Source organism: Parasteatoda tepidariorum, chromosome 4, assembly GCF_043381705.1.
Source record: "Parasteatoda tepidariorum isolate YZ-2023 chromosome 4, CAS_Ptep_4.0, whole genome shotgun sequence".
Classification (NCBI taxonomy): Eukaryota; Metazoa; Arthropoda; class Arachnida; order Araneae; family Theridiidae; genus Parasteatoda; species Parasteatoda tepidariorum.
The window spans coordinates 2671549-2687833 of record NC_092207.1 but is presented as its reverse complement, the minus strand read 5'-3'; the positions used below and the strand labels follow the sequence as shown (position 1 = coordinate 2687833).

At 29.7% G+C, this 16285-nt stretch overlaps 1 protein-coding gene across 17 annotated transcripts in view; it reads left to right on the top strand.

Moving 5' to 3' along the window:
* Window positions 1–12462, top strand: part of LOC107439580 (chromodomain helicase DNA binding protein kismet) — a 99550-nt gene extending 87088 nt beyond the window's left edge. For 14 of the 17 annotated variants that reach the window (XM_071180436.1, XM_043052608.2, XM_071180435.1 and 11 more), the window contains 3 exons: window positions 3098–3229; window positions 6567–6671; window positions 6979–12462. In XM_071180436.1, coding sequence (XP_071036537.1) covers window positions 3098–3229; window positions 6567–6671; window positions 6979–8085 — 1344 coding nt within the window. In that variant the 3' untranslated portion in view covers window positions 8086–12462. The remainder of the gene's footprint in view (window positions 1–3097; window positions 3230–6566; window positions 6672–6978) is intronic. The other 3 variants (XM_071180438.1, XM_071180437.1, XM_043052607.2) reach the window with 1 other exon arrangement.
* The last annotated feature ends 3823 nt before the right edge of the window (window positions 12463–16285 follow it).

Below are 16285 nucleotides of genomic sequence, written 5' to 3'. Positions count from 1 at the left end.
GAATTATCTCTATAAATCTAAGGTGTCCATCCACCTGGAATTATCAGCGATTTTTTTTTTTATCCTGAAAAAATCTGAAGAAGTCGGGGGGAAATTTGGATAAAAACCTGGAAAAGTCAGTGAATTTTAAAGAAAGGCTTGAATTTTTTTCTGAATTTAAATTACAGGGTTGCCATTCCACAGTGAGAACAGGGAAGACCTGTAAAATACAGGGAATTTAAAAATCACCTAAAATAATGGGGAAAATGCTGGAAAACTAAAAACTGGGAAAATACAGGGAATTTTGTTTCTTATTTTCGTTTTTTTGAAAATGGTAACCATTCAAAGTGCAATCTTTGGATTATTTAAGGATGGTATTTCAGCTATATTAAACTTGTTCATTTACTATAACATTATTTGTTTTAAGTATGTTCAGCTGTTCCTTTTTTCCTTAAGTTTTTCCGGCAATTATAACTAGTATAGTTAGCCCAATATAGCTCATAGAAGAGCACAGCAATTGTGTTTTTCTTCTTAATATATTGTGTACAATATGTACAGGGAAAACACGGGGATTTTTTTCCAGATTTGAGTGGCAAACTTGAATTATTTTACTATCCGTTATATCAACTTCATTTAGATGGAAATTTATCGTGAAATTCTCTCCATTATTACCCTGCTGAATTAGAATGCGATATGAAGCTCTCCCAGGTTGCTAAATGAATGGCGAAATCTTTTATCTCGTTAGAGATTGATTATGGGACTATGCTGTTTAGGAAAGGCAAAAATTGTGCTGGAAGTGTGGAATAAGGGGCTAGTATATTTACTTCTGTTTATAAAAGTAGTTCATTTTACTACTACAATAATTGATTTTTGTGGAAAATATTAATTTCTAAGAAAAGTAATAATAATAAGGAATGAGAAACAGTTCAGTGAAGCCTCTTAATATATTAAATTGCTAAAATATTTTTAATCAAGAAATATATTCAAATAAAAGCAAAAAACATAATAATTAGTAAAATTATTCAATATATATATAACCTGTATGTTTTATGCATATACTTAGCTAATATTTATTTTAATTATTGAATAATTTTGAGGGTTCTGCAAAATATTTAGTATTTTTATAAAAAATTATTTTTTAAAATTTTTTTAATGTTTTTGAACTAAGTTTAATAGTTAATGTTAAGAACAATAAAAAAATTTTATTTTCAAAACTGTATACAATAAAATATGATCAAGAATTGTTTCTTAAATTCTCAAAATGAAAAAAATAAACGCATTTCTTTCAACATTTTTTAAAAGACTAAAAATTATGAATCTTTTTTTTTTCTAAAAAATATAATATTAATATTTTTATGTCATATTTAAGCTTATAGAAGACAAAATTAATAAATAATTATTTTACTATATTTGAAAAATTTGAGTGATATTTATAACATAGTTACAAAATTAAAATTCAATCTATAATCTATTAAATTGTAATAAAATGATTAGATGCATTATAGGGATGGCTTGTTCTAAAAAATAGGAAGGTTCTTTCTTGAAATTCACAGCAATGTAAAAATTCTGTTGATTTGCTGAAATGTATAGATGGACAAAGAATAAAATCTCAAAACATTTTAATGTTATTATCCAAAATAAAGTATTAAAAATATTTAAAAGTAAATGCAGAATTCATTCTAACATTCCTTAACTTCAGGGCAACTTATTCATTAAATTCTGTATCTGTCTGAAGTAAGGTCATGACTTACATTGACCTTCTATATAGCTGACCAGCTATATAGAATCTGGTATTGTGACAGATTGCAGGCTGATATGCTGCCAGACTTAAAACATACTTTTTTTTACAGCAAAGTGATATGGTGTAGTTATTTTTGTTCATACATTAAAGATAGTCGGTAATCTTCATCTAAATTATTATTGAATATCTCCATTTGTTGAACATGTTTTGTGTGGTGGAAATACTTTTATTTTTTGAAGCTTTGGGGAAGGAATTTATGTAATTTCTTTAAAGCATAGGGAAAATTATATTCTTCAGTATAAAATGTATTATTGGTATCTATTTTGTTATTTCCATCTTAAATACTAAATTGGCTGCTCGTTGATGTGGTTGCACTCACTCTTATGATAAATAACCAAGATAGTTTTCCAGGACACAGTTGAAAATAGGTTTACTAACATGGGGATTCTTTAGTCTTAGAGATAGTCAGAGTCTTTAATGATTGTTTCCTATAAATCTACTTCATAAAATGCGTTAAATCGCAAAATTCGGTAAATAGGGGTTCGTTAAACGGGGGTTTGACTAAAGTAGTATTTTTCGTTAGAAATAAATTAAAACTTTTTTAAAATAATTTATTATATTTCCTGGTGGGAACACAATCATTTCTTGTTATTCTAGAGTTATACTATAGCTGATATTTCATTTTTAAATTCTTTAACAGCTAGTAACATATTTACACTTCAGTTTTCAGTGATGCTTGTTTTACATTACCTGTAGAGATAAAATCAGCTTTCAAATATTTAAGGAATCAATTACTAATTGTATTACTTTTCTTATTCATAAAATATTTTTATGTATTATATCTTTAAATGGGAGATTTATATTATTTCAAATAAGACCTTTTAGTAGGGGGGGGGAAACCAATATCCGGGCCCTGGGGAATCAGTTTCCAAAATCTTGCAAAATTATCTTGATCAAAATTATCTTGTTCAATAATTTAGATTACCCAGTTTATCCATATTGTTTATCTCAACATCACATATCTTGGGTATAGTTTAGTCTCCTCTCGCTACAAAGTCTTGAGACTGTCTGCTGCTATGGAAACAAGAAAAGCCACATTTCAAAGTAGGGAGCTTCTTTCTCCCCTGATTTCTTTTCTCTTGCTGACCCGAGTCAAAACCTGTCTTAAATAATGACCCAACTACTCTAAATAGTTAAACCTTGTAACCATAGTCACAGCCACCACTCCAGACGAATGGCTATGGGATTCCTTTATATAGACAAACTATACTAAGGCTTTGAAACAAATATATTTGAAAATGTTTTTACTTATTTTGGTAGGGCCTCATAAACGAAAAAAAATTTTTTAAAATGCCTATTTTTTTTTATTTTTTTTAGACTGAATTGTTGGAATTACCCGAAGGTAGGAGAAGGGGAAGGAGACCACGATTGGATCCTACCAAACTGGATTACGATAAGGTCACGGGGGAGGAGAATGTTTCAGTTATCAACAGGCTTACTGGAAAAAAGGTAACCTTCTATTTCTTCATGATATCCCTAATGCTCAACTAAACTATTACTGTAACATAATCAATTTTACATGTCACTTATATTTGAATAGTGGAAAACAGTGTTCACATGATTTAAATTATTTGATGTTTTTAATCAATTTAGAATCATGTTTTTAATCAGTTTTAAAGAAAAACCATCGATTTAAACCAACTAAATCAGTCATCTGAGGACGACTGCTATCCCAGATGTCTGAATTTCCTGAGGAAAAAATACCCTTTGAGTAATTGCAATGAAAATGTAACTAATTTTTTATACTGAAAAGAACAAATTATCTGGGGAGGACTACTATCACTGAAGTCTGAATTTCTTGGTTTTCTGAATGGCAATAAAATGATACATTACAGCTTAACCACATTTCTTCTTCAAAATTTAATGGAAAAAAAAAATTTGTATTCCAATTAAACATTTTTATTTTCTATTCACTTTTTTTAAATGATGTTTATATAGTAAAGCATAGTGACGTATCTTTCTAAAACTTCCTTACCACCCTTGTAAATGGAAGCAAAAAATGAAATCCTTCGTTCCATCTGATTTCGTTTACGAGAATAAAAAAATATATAAGTAAATAAATGAAGGGGGGAAAAAAACTACTAATATGAGTCTATTTTTCCCTGCAATCAGTCTAGCAGAGACTGACTTGAAGAAACTTTCATTCTCTACATTTTCTTGAAATTTCTTCTAAATTTCCTTCCCCACAATTATGTCATTCCCTTTGGGTTTCAGACATCAAGAATTGGACGGACAACTGTTCGTTTTTTTACCAGGAAGAGAGTGCTGTTTTTCAGTTCGCAAACTCACCACCTATATCTGGTTATTAAATTATTATTCAAAAGTGTGATTCGAGATGAAATAGTCCTGTCTAAAGCGGGTTATTAAATTATTATTTTTCAAAAGCGAGGTTCGAAATGAAAAAGTTGCGACTAAAGCGAGTTATTAAATGATTATCATCCAAAAGCAAAATTCAGAATTTGCGGATCGCAACAACATTACATTAAAATTTTAAAAACTATGTGGAAATTCCAATCTGTTGAAAATGTTAGGTGGATAATAAGATGAAACAAGTGCATCAAAAAGTAATTCTACAAATGCGCAGTTTGAAATTTTCCTTTTGTGATAATGCATTATTAAAAACCATCAAAATGCACAGAAATAACTGACAATAATACTATTGTGAATCTACGTGAAATGGTGAGTGAATCGTCAATAATTGAGTGGAAATGAATAATATTGTATCATACCAAACGAAATAATACTATATTAAAACGTTGGATTTTTAAAAGCCAAGTGAAAATCCGTTTTAATAACTACCGAAAAACAATCTTCAAAGCTAAGGAGATTTATTGTGGAATTGTCGCTAATTGAGAAATGATCAATACTAACTAAAATAAGTGATTCAGAAATATCAGCTTGTTATAATGGCATATTAGCACAATAGAGATTTTAAAAACCATGTGGAAATCTGTAGCAAAAATAAGGCAACCACCCAAACCAAGTGGATTTATTCGTCGTTGATTATAACTGACATTAATTATCAGCTTTTTGTTACATTTGATTGAATAAATGTTTTGCTGTTTGATTACTGTAAGACCTTAAAATCTATTTTCCGGACATGCCGGACTCCCAATGATTCCGGATATGGGACTTTCCTCTGTATATATCTATGCTGATGAATGTGTGTGTATATGCGTATATTTATATATATGCATGCATGTATGAATGTATATATAATTTCTTGTCATGTTAAAGTGTAAGTGATTAAATCCAATATTCTTTCTTACTTGGTGGACCTGTTTTCCCTTTTGCTCAAAATTTTTTAGTTCTGTTTTATTTTTGAAATGAGAGATGTTTTATAATGTTCTGAGTATTCGAAGATTTTCATGAAGAACATTTGAAGATTTTGAAACAACATTTGATTTTTTGAAAGTACTTAACAGTTTATTAGGATATTTGGATAAAATTGAGTTTCTGTTAATTCTAATTATTTTTTAGCTATCTAAGATTCACTGTATAATTGTATATGTATATATACAATTATTATAATTAACTATATATGTATACATATATAGAGAGAGAAAGAACACAAACACTGAATCTTAAAAAAAAAATTGAGGTTGATGATTTTCTATAAGATGATACAAACAAGCTCTTAGTTGATTGAGTCCTAAGGGAGAAATTTATGACGAGCAGGCATGTCATGAAAAGCATCTGGTTTGAGATGTTACTTTGTTCTACGAATTTTTATGTTCTTACAAATCTATTGCTTTTGTAATTTATAGCTCTTTTTAATCATTCAGTTGAATTGCCTTGTTAGAAATCTGTTATTGATATTCAGAGGATGGCTGTTTTTTGTGCTCTTTTGACATGAAAAATAAAAATAGCCATAGTTTGTTTGCTTTTGTAAAAGAAAACTTTAATGTGTACTATCTTGCTGAAAGAAATTACTGGATTTCAAAATGCACAAGTAATTAAAAAAGAAATTAAAAAATTCCTTTTAAAAGATAGCTAATATGGCAAGATTTTTTTACCCATATGAAAGTTAGTAAAACAAGTGAATAATTCTCTAATTTTTATAAACAAACGAGTAATTTTTAAAAATGTTGAATCTTAATTATCAGGAAAATTATTTCTAAATTATTTTCATTATCTGAATCTACTGGAGAAAATTAATATTACAGACTCAAATAGCTAATAAAATAATTATGAAAGTTGAATATTATATGTTGTTGTGACAAAAATCTTAAGAATTACATGCTGATTAAATTTATTTTATCTTACTAATTTTCTATTTCTCTGAAAGTGATGTCATTTTATTGTTTCTTTTAGCAGAAAAAAAAAAGCACAAGGAAATTAATTTGAAATAAAACAATATAAATAAGATCATTCCTTTTTTTCCTTTTTACAGAAGCTTAAGTGTGTGGTTTATCCTTAGCCGCTTAGTTTATTTTTAATCCCTGCTTTGCACGCTTCTTTTTTTGTAAAATCTCATTTTAATTTGTGTTTCCTTCCTGGCAATTGTATTTGAATATGTTCTCATCAACATTGCCCTGCTTAGTTTTAGTCATCATATAAATTTAAAAGAAACATGCATATTTACAAATGATCTAACTATGTTTGCGCTTTTCACGGCATGGTGTATTTTATGTACAAATTGTTAATGTTATTTTCCAGTTGTAAGTGGCATTACTTAAAATTTCTAATGTAGTTGGTTATTTGTGTCTTTTTTTTTTCTTTTACTAATGAAACATGCTGACAATTTAACTTTTTTGCTAATTCTTCACCCTAACATCTGATACAGATAACTGGAAGCAAAGCTCCTCCTTTGAAGTACCTTGCTGAATGGTTGGACAAAAATCCTATGTTCGACGTTGATCCGAAATGGGGACCTTTAGTCCGCGAAAAGGTGCTTTTTTGCTTTGCATGACACTTTGTTGTTCCCCCTTGTCCGAAAATACTCTTTCTTTTGCATGCTTATAGAATCACAATGCCTGCCAAAAGAATGATTTTTTTTTTCTTTTTTAAATATTTGAAATGCTTTCTTGCCTTGAACAGAAAAAACAAACAATTGTTGTATAAACAAACTTAGATTTATTTATTTTTTTCCATTCTATATTAGAAAATTTTCTGGATGTTTTATTAATTTTATGTGCATGAAAGTTGTTTATTTAAATATTTTTTTCTTCATATTCTTAATTTTATGTTAATTGCAGGGTAACCTTCCCAACAACATGTCTAAACGCATAGTCACGCCTTCAGAGAAAAGAGGCCGCAGAACAGCCGCTTCTCTCCTGGCTAGTGCACATCAAAATGTTGTACCTCCCGTCACTACCATGTCTTTCCCGTCGACTGGTTTGAATCCTTTGAATTTTGCCAATACTGGAATGTTGAGTGGTTTTCCTAACATGAAGTTTTTTATGGATCCTCCTAAATCCAATGTGTCATCCACTACCACTACGCCCTCCACTTCTAGTACTACCACAAATCCAATATTTTTGCCTTTTGGTGGTCTGGCCGGCATGGGGCTGACAAATCCCCTTTTTGGTTTCCCAGGATTTAACTTTCCTGGGCTTCAAGGATCGTCTGGTTTGGCGGGAACTCCCTCATCTAAAGAACATAGCAAAGATACTGACAAATCTCGAAGTGAAAAAGACACTTCTCGTAAAAACGCCTCATCTAGTGCTACCTCTGTTAACATGAGTGCTAACGCTAATCTGCCGCAGTCCTCTTTACCGTTCTTGTATCCTCCCGGTCTCCTGTATAATCCTCTCGGCTTGGGAGGTTTCACGCTTCCTCCCAATCTTCCAGCATCATTTGGCTCGTTCACCCAGAGTGGTTTGGTGAATGGTCTGGGGTTGAGCAATCCTTTGTTCACCACGAGTTCGCTCAGTACGAGTCTCAGCTCATCCACGGCCACCGTCACCACTCCTGCGACTCACGGTATTTTATCATCCACACCGTCATTAACGAAGGCTCACACGTCCCCCGGTAGCAAGGTGCCACCTCCGAACCACTTCACGGACGGGCAGGAGACCGACGACGAGAGCCTCAAGTCTCTGATGGGTAATCACGAAGACGACTACGACGACCTGGACGACGGCAAGATGGAAAGTTTTGACAATCCGGACAGCGACAAGGAAGGGTTTAGAGACAGGCAGCAGTCGAGTCCTGTCAATAGTGTACCTCTTAAAGACTCTGAAAATGTAAATTTAGCAAAAACTAATTGTGAAAATTCTAGTTTAGAATTATTAAGCAAATCTAGAGGAATGCACGACGACCCTACCTCAGATAGTACAGACACTGAAAGCAAACATTCTTAGTGATGAGCAAATAAAAGAAGAAGAAAAAAACTGTTTGTGACTGTGATGCAGCTGTATATTTATTATTATTTCACATTTTTCCTTCCATTTGTGATTATGATTGTGGTTTCAAGAATGAAAGGGAGATAAAAAAAAAATATAAATGTTGAGCAGTTTTATGACGCAGCCCCTGTATAAAAGCAAATTTATTTATTTAAATCATAATTCCCATTTTTTTTTTTTAATTTTAGTAAGTGTGGTGTTATTTTAAGTTCATATTTTTACTATCATTTGTGATGTGTTTTTAGTGATGTCCATTTAATGGTAATCACATTTTATTCTGAATCTGGAGTACAATCGCTAAATAAAAATTTTACTTTATACTTCAGTGATTAAACATTTTTAAAATCGTACCAAATTTATTAATTTTCTTTTATCTTAAAGGTAAGAAAATATGTTTTCAAATTTTATTTATAAGCTTCCAAAATTCAACTTTAAAAAAAAATAAATCATAAAAGGGTTAAAAAACTATTCTCATTTGCATTGGTATTAATTCACTCATATGTCGTCTACTTTCATACATTTTTGATATGTTGCTGCTTTTTGTAGACCTCAACATTCCTACATGAATATGGTGTTCGCGTGTACTTAAAGAGAAAAAAACAACAAACAAACTAGAGGTTGCTAGTGTAATATTTATGGCTGGTATATTAGTAAATTATGAAGAGCAGTAATGTTTACTGTTGTGCAGTTTTAGTAATGCAAGCCTTTTGTAAATAACCAACTATTTTCAAACGGGCAGCTTATTTATTTTGTTACAGGAAAGGATGTAGACCCAGAATTACATTATCATCTCAAATGCATTGGTTAATATAAGATATTTAATGAAAAGAAGGAAATAATTACTCAGGCAAATACTGTTTCCGGCCGCGACAGTCAAAGTCTGTAGATAAATTAGGTCTGTCTCATGCTGTAGTCCTTAAAGAGCGTAAAGGGAAAAAAAATTGTATAGCCATCATCTGTTGTGTTTTAGCTGTTAAATAAGTTAAAAATTGGGATTACACATAATTGTATCATCTGTATCTAGCTATTTTAAAGCGGGAATTTTTACCTTTTTTTGGTTCGATACTTTTGCTTAACGTACTATTTTGTATCTTTTTCCTGGTAAAGAATTGCTGTTATGATCCTGCTGTTTTGTATTCTGTGAATAACTTGTAATATATATTTTGCTATATCTGTCGTTTGTGTAAATTGTAACCTTCAGCAATTAAAAATCATTGGTATTTGTTTCAATCAAAAAAACAAAACAAATGTTGATATTTATTTTACTTATGTAACATATTTCAGCCAAAAATATTGCTGTTATGAAACCTAGATCAAATTTTCAAATCTATTCTAGACATTTCGCAAAATGTGAAATGTTAGAATATATTGAATCATATGGTCTCTTCAATTTTGTAACATGTCCAGGATCTCCAGAATTGTGCATTTAAAATATAAGTTGCATTACTATTTAAGTACAATTGCATAAAGTAAAGAAAAGGCATAAGTTTTTAAAAATTATGATGAAATTAATCTTAATTGCGTTTAAGAGCATGAATCAAATTTTGGAGATAGCTGGCCTCATTTGTACAGACCTGTAATATGATTTGTTTTGATGGTGAAAAAAAAAATAATTCTAGGCACATCCCCATCCTTTTTTTTTATTTATTAAATGTCTTTCATACCTGAGTAATGTAAGTCACAAGTAAAATAAAAAGGGGAAAATAAAAATAATAAAAATTTATAGTATCTTCCTCAGCAGTGCCTTGATCACATCTCAGGTGGTGGAACAAAAGAAATGGTAGAGTAAAGAGAACTGCCACCAGCTGGACACAGATACAAATTTTTTAAAAATTTTGTTGGGGAACACCTAATCTAACAACTGCCGTCTCCAAAAATACAGTAGTCATAAAAATCTTCTTCATGAATTTTGATTATTAATAAAATTTACTCCAAAAACTAAGCTACTCGAAAATTATTCTATATACGTGTGGCTACCTCTAATTCATATGTTAGTGTTTCAGTTATTTAAATATGTTTTTAGATAATTGTTTGATATCCAAAATATAAACCAATTTGCATGGAATATAACCAAAGAAAATAATTTTAATAATGAAAAATGTTTAATTTATTTGCCAGTTGTTATTTCTTATTTTAAGCTTTGATTGAAATTTAATTGTTTAAAAATTGGGCTTGGATTACTTTCATCATTGTAAGTAATTTATGTTTTAATGCTAATTGTTTTATAAAATTAACCAAAAAGAGAAACATTCTTAACTCTGTGAAATATGTCCCCTAAAAGAGCATATTTTTCTGTTTACTTTCTTTTTATAACTTACTATACAAATCTTGTAAAATTTCTTGTGTTTTCTTTGATAATCGCATATTACTTTTGAATGCTACTGTATTTATCTATATGTTAAAGAATCTAAAATTGTGACGATTAGGAAATCATAGATTTCTGTGTATGCTTGTCTGAACCTTGTAAATTTTTTTTTTTTTAGTATAGCATCACAGTTAAGTTTTTTTTATATGATGAAAACAACATGTTAGAAAATTTTTAAATTCAGTGGTGCCAACTATGTTAATTCTTTTAGTACTAAAATACAATATAAAAAAAAAAATATTTAAGAGTACTATATGTATTAGAGATTCGCATTTTATTCACTTACCCATTATATTGTCGCATGGATGCCGGCAACAGCGTTATGACTGTAGAACATGAACTATATGATTATAGAATTACGAAACTCTTGTATAAGCTGTAAAAAATCCAAATTTCAGAAATTTAAATAACTTAAAACAGTACGGGTATGGAAATTTAATTCTTTTTAACTAATTTTACTTCTAACAACATAAGTAAATAAAACTAGAAGAAGGGTAGAATATTGCTTTCAAAATATTTCACAGAATAATATTTTTAAAATGAATTAAACTTTGTTGTTGATTTCTTTGAACAATAACAAAAATGAAATATTTTTGAAATTATATTTCACTTTATTTTCTGCAGGTGTTCATACAACTTTCAATTTTGTGTGTGACTATCGATAAATTTCAAACATTATTAGTGAAAAGGTTAAGGAAATAGTTCATTTCTTTCTATTCCAGGAGTGAAACTGTCCAAGTTTTTGCAGATTATGAACTTGAATAAAATAAAAAAATCATTGTTAAAGCTTTTAAGGAAGAATATTTATAAATTATCCAAAATAGGGGAATTTTAATTATATGATGTACATGAATGGCCGGAAGATTATAGAACTTGAAGCCAAATTTGTCTAGCGACAGTTTTGAAAGAAGAAGAAAAACACAACTTCCATATTAGCAATGAGAGATTTTTGTTTATTGGGCTGTTATCTATTGAATATTCTGGAAAATTATCTGGAACTAAACTAAAGAACAATTTGTTGTAAAAATGTCACCTTTGGAATGGGGCTTATGATTCTTCTATCAAGCTAAAGTATCTGTGGGTGGCATCTCTGACATGGAAGAATAATTTGTTAATAGTGCAAAATTGTAGAAATCTTAATCTTACTTTGAAAATTTTAACATTAGTGTGCAACGGTGCCTCCAATGAAATTCACAAAATTATTTTTGAAAATTACCAAATTGTATCTAATGGCACAGTTAAGGAGGAAATTTTTTAACTGACTAATTCATATTAAAATTTAGATTTTAAAACTACTTCATATCTCCAAATGAGTGCTCATATTCTTTAATGAAGTATCACTCTTTGACTAGTTAATTATTGAGATATTTTTAACACTTAATGTGTTGGACTAATGTGGTAACTTACTCAATCATTTTAAGAAGTTCATTAAATGAAATACTTCCTTTTAAATATTATTTCTCAGTTACTTATATTCTCGCAAGAAATATTCTTATACCTCTTTATTAGTTGGCATCTATTTTCATTGAATAAGCTTACATGTCAATTTTTTATTAAAAATGTAAACTAAGAATTTTATCATACAAAAATGTTAAAATCTATACTTTTGTGCAGTTGTAACATAATTCTAAGCCAATTTATTTTTAGATTCTTTGGCAGATGTGGCAGTAATTTTTGATTTTAACAAGTCACTGTATGGCTAAACTGAGCGCTCTTAATTTTGTGAAACAAAGAAACTTTATTTTCCCCCTTGTGCTATTCCTGTAATAATAAAAAACGAAAATGGTTTTTCTCTCCCTGTTGTATAAAGTTGTACAAGCATATATCATTGCAATAAATAATCTGAGAATGGCCACTTCAATTATAAATCCATTCTTCAGGTGTGTTGTGAGCGGGTAAAAAAAAAAAACATTGTAGCAACTATTCAGCAGTTGTACATTTGCTACATTAAATCATTGTAGAAAATGGAAGTTTCTTTCTCTATCCACTACACTTTTCATGCCCCTCATACACAGTTTAATTTAATGATGATGGAAAAGTTTCCATGTTGACGAAAAATTCAAGGTTCAAATTTGAAACATAACTCTTTGAAAGAAAATACAGTACAGGACCCGTTATCCGGAAATCAGAAAACCGGAACGAAACTCGATAAATTTTCCCGCCATTTTTAAAAAAAAAAAAAAAATTCCTCTTAAGATTTTAGGATTTTTCTTTATTTTTTGAAAGATGTTTACCTTACCATCATTATGGAAATAATCATTAGTGCATTACTTCATCGTTTTTTCTTTTTAAGATTATTATTTTCAAAATTTTTTTTTTAGTTTGGTTTAACAATACAAAAAACTGCTTTTTGTAGCGATTCAGAAAACCGGAAAAATCAGTTATCCGGAATAGCGATGGTCCCGATCGTTCCGGATAATCGGTTCCCGACTGTACTAAGCTTTTAAAATTTTGATTTTGCACAAATTATTTAATCTTTGTTTTGCTTTTGTCATTTGAAATAAGTGTGAAAAAGAAATTTATACCGTATAATGGACAACTAGTCATCTTTTCATTTTGTAATGTAGCGATGCTAACCGAGACTATACCAAACATAAATATTTGCTACAACTAAATTTCAAATCTAAAATATCGATTTTGAAATGCGCTTGTCGTCTCTCTCACACAAAGAAACAAACAGAGCTTGTTACATAACAGAAACGATTGAACATTTTTTCTATCTTTGATTACAAAAAAAAAGTTGAGGCAAATATTTGCAGAGACAGTTATTAATTTGACTATATATTATGACATAAAATGATCTAATATATGATTTTTTAAAGCTTTTTCCCAGTGAAGTTATCAATAAAAAGCTTACTACATACTATAGGACAAAATTAGGAAATTTTAAATACTGGCCAGTCATAGCATTTTTAACAGTGGACATTAGGATTAAAAAACTTGACATTAATAACTTAAAACTTCACATTACAAGGTTCATTTCTCAAATAAAGAAAAGGGGAAAGAAAAAAAAGGCACGCTTGAAATTAAGTCATTTCAGAATATTATAAAATATTCATAGCAATTCTATATTTATAATAAAAATGGCACACATAGTGCATTTTTGATGATAAAAGTGGCGACTGGCAACATTTTTTTTAATCGCCATTTGTTATATTCTGTGGAAGGTGGTCACTATTAATTTTGCCTTATATCTCACACTACTGATATAGACGCAGCGTGAAAGAAATGTTTGATAGGCACATAGTTTTTTAAAGAAGCAGTTTTATTCTATATGCCATGCATTTTATGCAGCATGTAATTTTTATAAAACAAAATCAGTACAAAAGTTTCGTTGTATGTACCGTTGAACCTGTTTATCTCAAAAACCTCTATATTTCTAAATTTCCCTACTGTCTAAAATCAATGTATTTTCCATTTTTATGTCACTTTTTTTTTTCAGAACCTCAGTTTCTCGAATTTCTAATATTAGAGTCCAAATATCAAAACTTTATCGGTAGAATTTGCAAACAGAGATGAATTTGTGAACCCACAGGAAGTAGGGATGAACAGGTTGGGGGTGTTTCTTGGAATTTCAATTACTATCCCTGCTGCACTTCCTTAACTAGAAAGGAATGCAATGATTCTGGCAGTAAATGTGGAGTGACCACCAGGGGTTAGCTTTTCAACATAAGTAAGAAAGCTAGGAATAGAAATTCATTTTCACTTCAAAATTGTAACCAGTGGACCAAAGGATAATTGAGAGTTTTTAAGTGAACTATATAAAACCGTTGGTATGGCATCGATAAAAAAAGTTCTCTTTCAAAAATAAAGATGTTAGATGTTATCAGAATTACTGTTTTGCCTGGAGAAATGTGTCTCTAAAAACTATCACAAATGGTTTTAAAAATAGCTGTGAAGATGATGTACAGTCCGCAAAAAAAAAAAAAAAAAAAAAAAAAAAAAAAAAAAAAAAAAAAAAAAACGAATCACCCTGAATAACTTTTGTTCTAATGATCGGATTTTCACGAACTAAGTGTCAATCTTAGTGGTTCCTAGGGGTGACCTCAAATATGTTAATTAATTAGTGCTAACTAGTAATTAAGTTACGAAATCAGACACTAAAACGTACTTCCTCTGAATAAACATGCATTTTTTTTTACACATTTGGATTCTTAACCTTCAAAATATAGGGGGTTTGGTCAGGAGAGCGATCCAAAGTTCGTACCCCTTAATCAGAGCCGTTTTTAAGGATGGGCCCTGGCCCAGGGCCCCGAGTTCTGATGGGGCCCCCGAAAAGTCTAAAATCTCATTGCATTAATTGTTTTTTTTTTTCAATTCCAACTCATTTATTATTTATAACTTAAGAGGGCCCCAACTTACATTGTCGAATGCTTTTCAAAATCTAATTGAAGTATTTACAAATATAAAATAATTGTTACTCTTCACTTTTCTAACTAAAAGAGCAATAAAACGCTCTTTCCACTAATGAAAATATCCCCACCTTCATAGCTACCACCCACAGACAGAGTTGTCAAATAGCCTTCTCACTTTACACTATGAGAAAATGTTTTTAGCTTCTTTATATTGCCTTGGGGCTCTTTTTTCCTAACTTCGGAAATATCAGATATCCACAGAAACACCCTTTTGTCTAATTTCTGCTCATAAATTTCTAGGAAGAAAAAGTTTCTAGGGCTGTAAATAGGGGTAGGGTCTTGTTAGAATTCCTTTGGGTCACTCTGTCTTGAGATTTCCATAGTGCCTGTTAAATTGGGCCTCCTTCAATTCTAAATTTTCTTTCTTAGAAAATTTAGATATTTTTTTCTAATTTATTGTAAAAGCTTTTTTTTTTCATTGAATCGTCCTAAATGTTTCAACTAGCCTAATTGTTTAATTTACTTAATTTTTGTAGTTGATTTTATTTTGTTATTTTTCAAAATAATCGTAAGAGAATCCGTGAATTGGAATTTTTATCTCAAATTTTCGTAGGATATTAAGAAGACATAAATCTTTCACGTTGGCGGTAAGCAAATGTTTTTATTATATCAATTTTGGTTGTGGTTAGAGAAAACGTGAAAGGTTTGCTCAGTTTTTTATATATACATTGTGAATTTTTTTTGTTTATTTATTTAAATGGCGGGCCACTATTCAATTCCCTCTTTAACTGGCCTGTCTGCCAAAACTCTTCATTTGGTCAGTTCTGGATGAAATTGAGATAAAAAATGTAATTCTATTTAAATTTTACTTACTGCTAATAGACAGAAACAACATAGATTTTGTTTAATAGAGCATTGAAATCAAATGATCATCAGCTAAACAAATGTTTGAACACAAGAAAAAAATTGTTTAAAACTCCTGCATGACCAAATTTTCCATGTTTCCCTTAAATATGAAATATGTTTAACTTGTAATATTATATTTCGTGCACTAAATTAACTTATTTAGTTAGCTTATGATTTTATTGTTTATTGATCATATTTGTTCCTATTTTTAACTCCTTGATTTTTGTTGTTATTATGTGTTTAAAGTTAATAAGGCTTCTCAATTTTTTAATTAATAAGGCTTTTAAATTTTAAAATCAAAGTCGAAACAATTTCTTAAAATTGCAAATCGAAGCTATATATGAAATTTTGACAGTTTTGTTTTTATTTTAAACATGTGCATTTAATTTAATAAAATAAAAAAAATGAAAAAAAAATATATAAATAGATGACTGAATAAAATAAAAAACTTCCTTGTCATATCATCTTTTAAACAATTTGAGTATTAATTATTTTATTTAAAAATAAGCAAATTTTTAGTTTTAAATGTAAA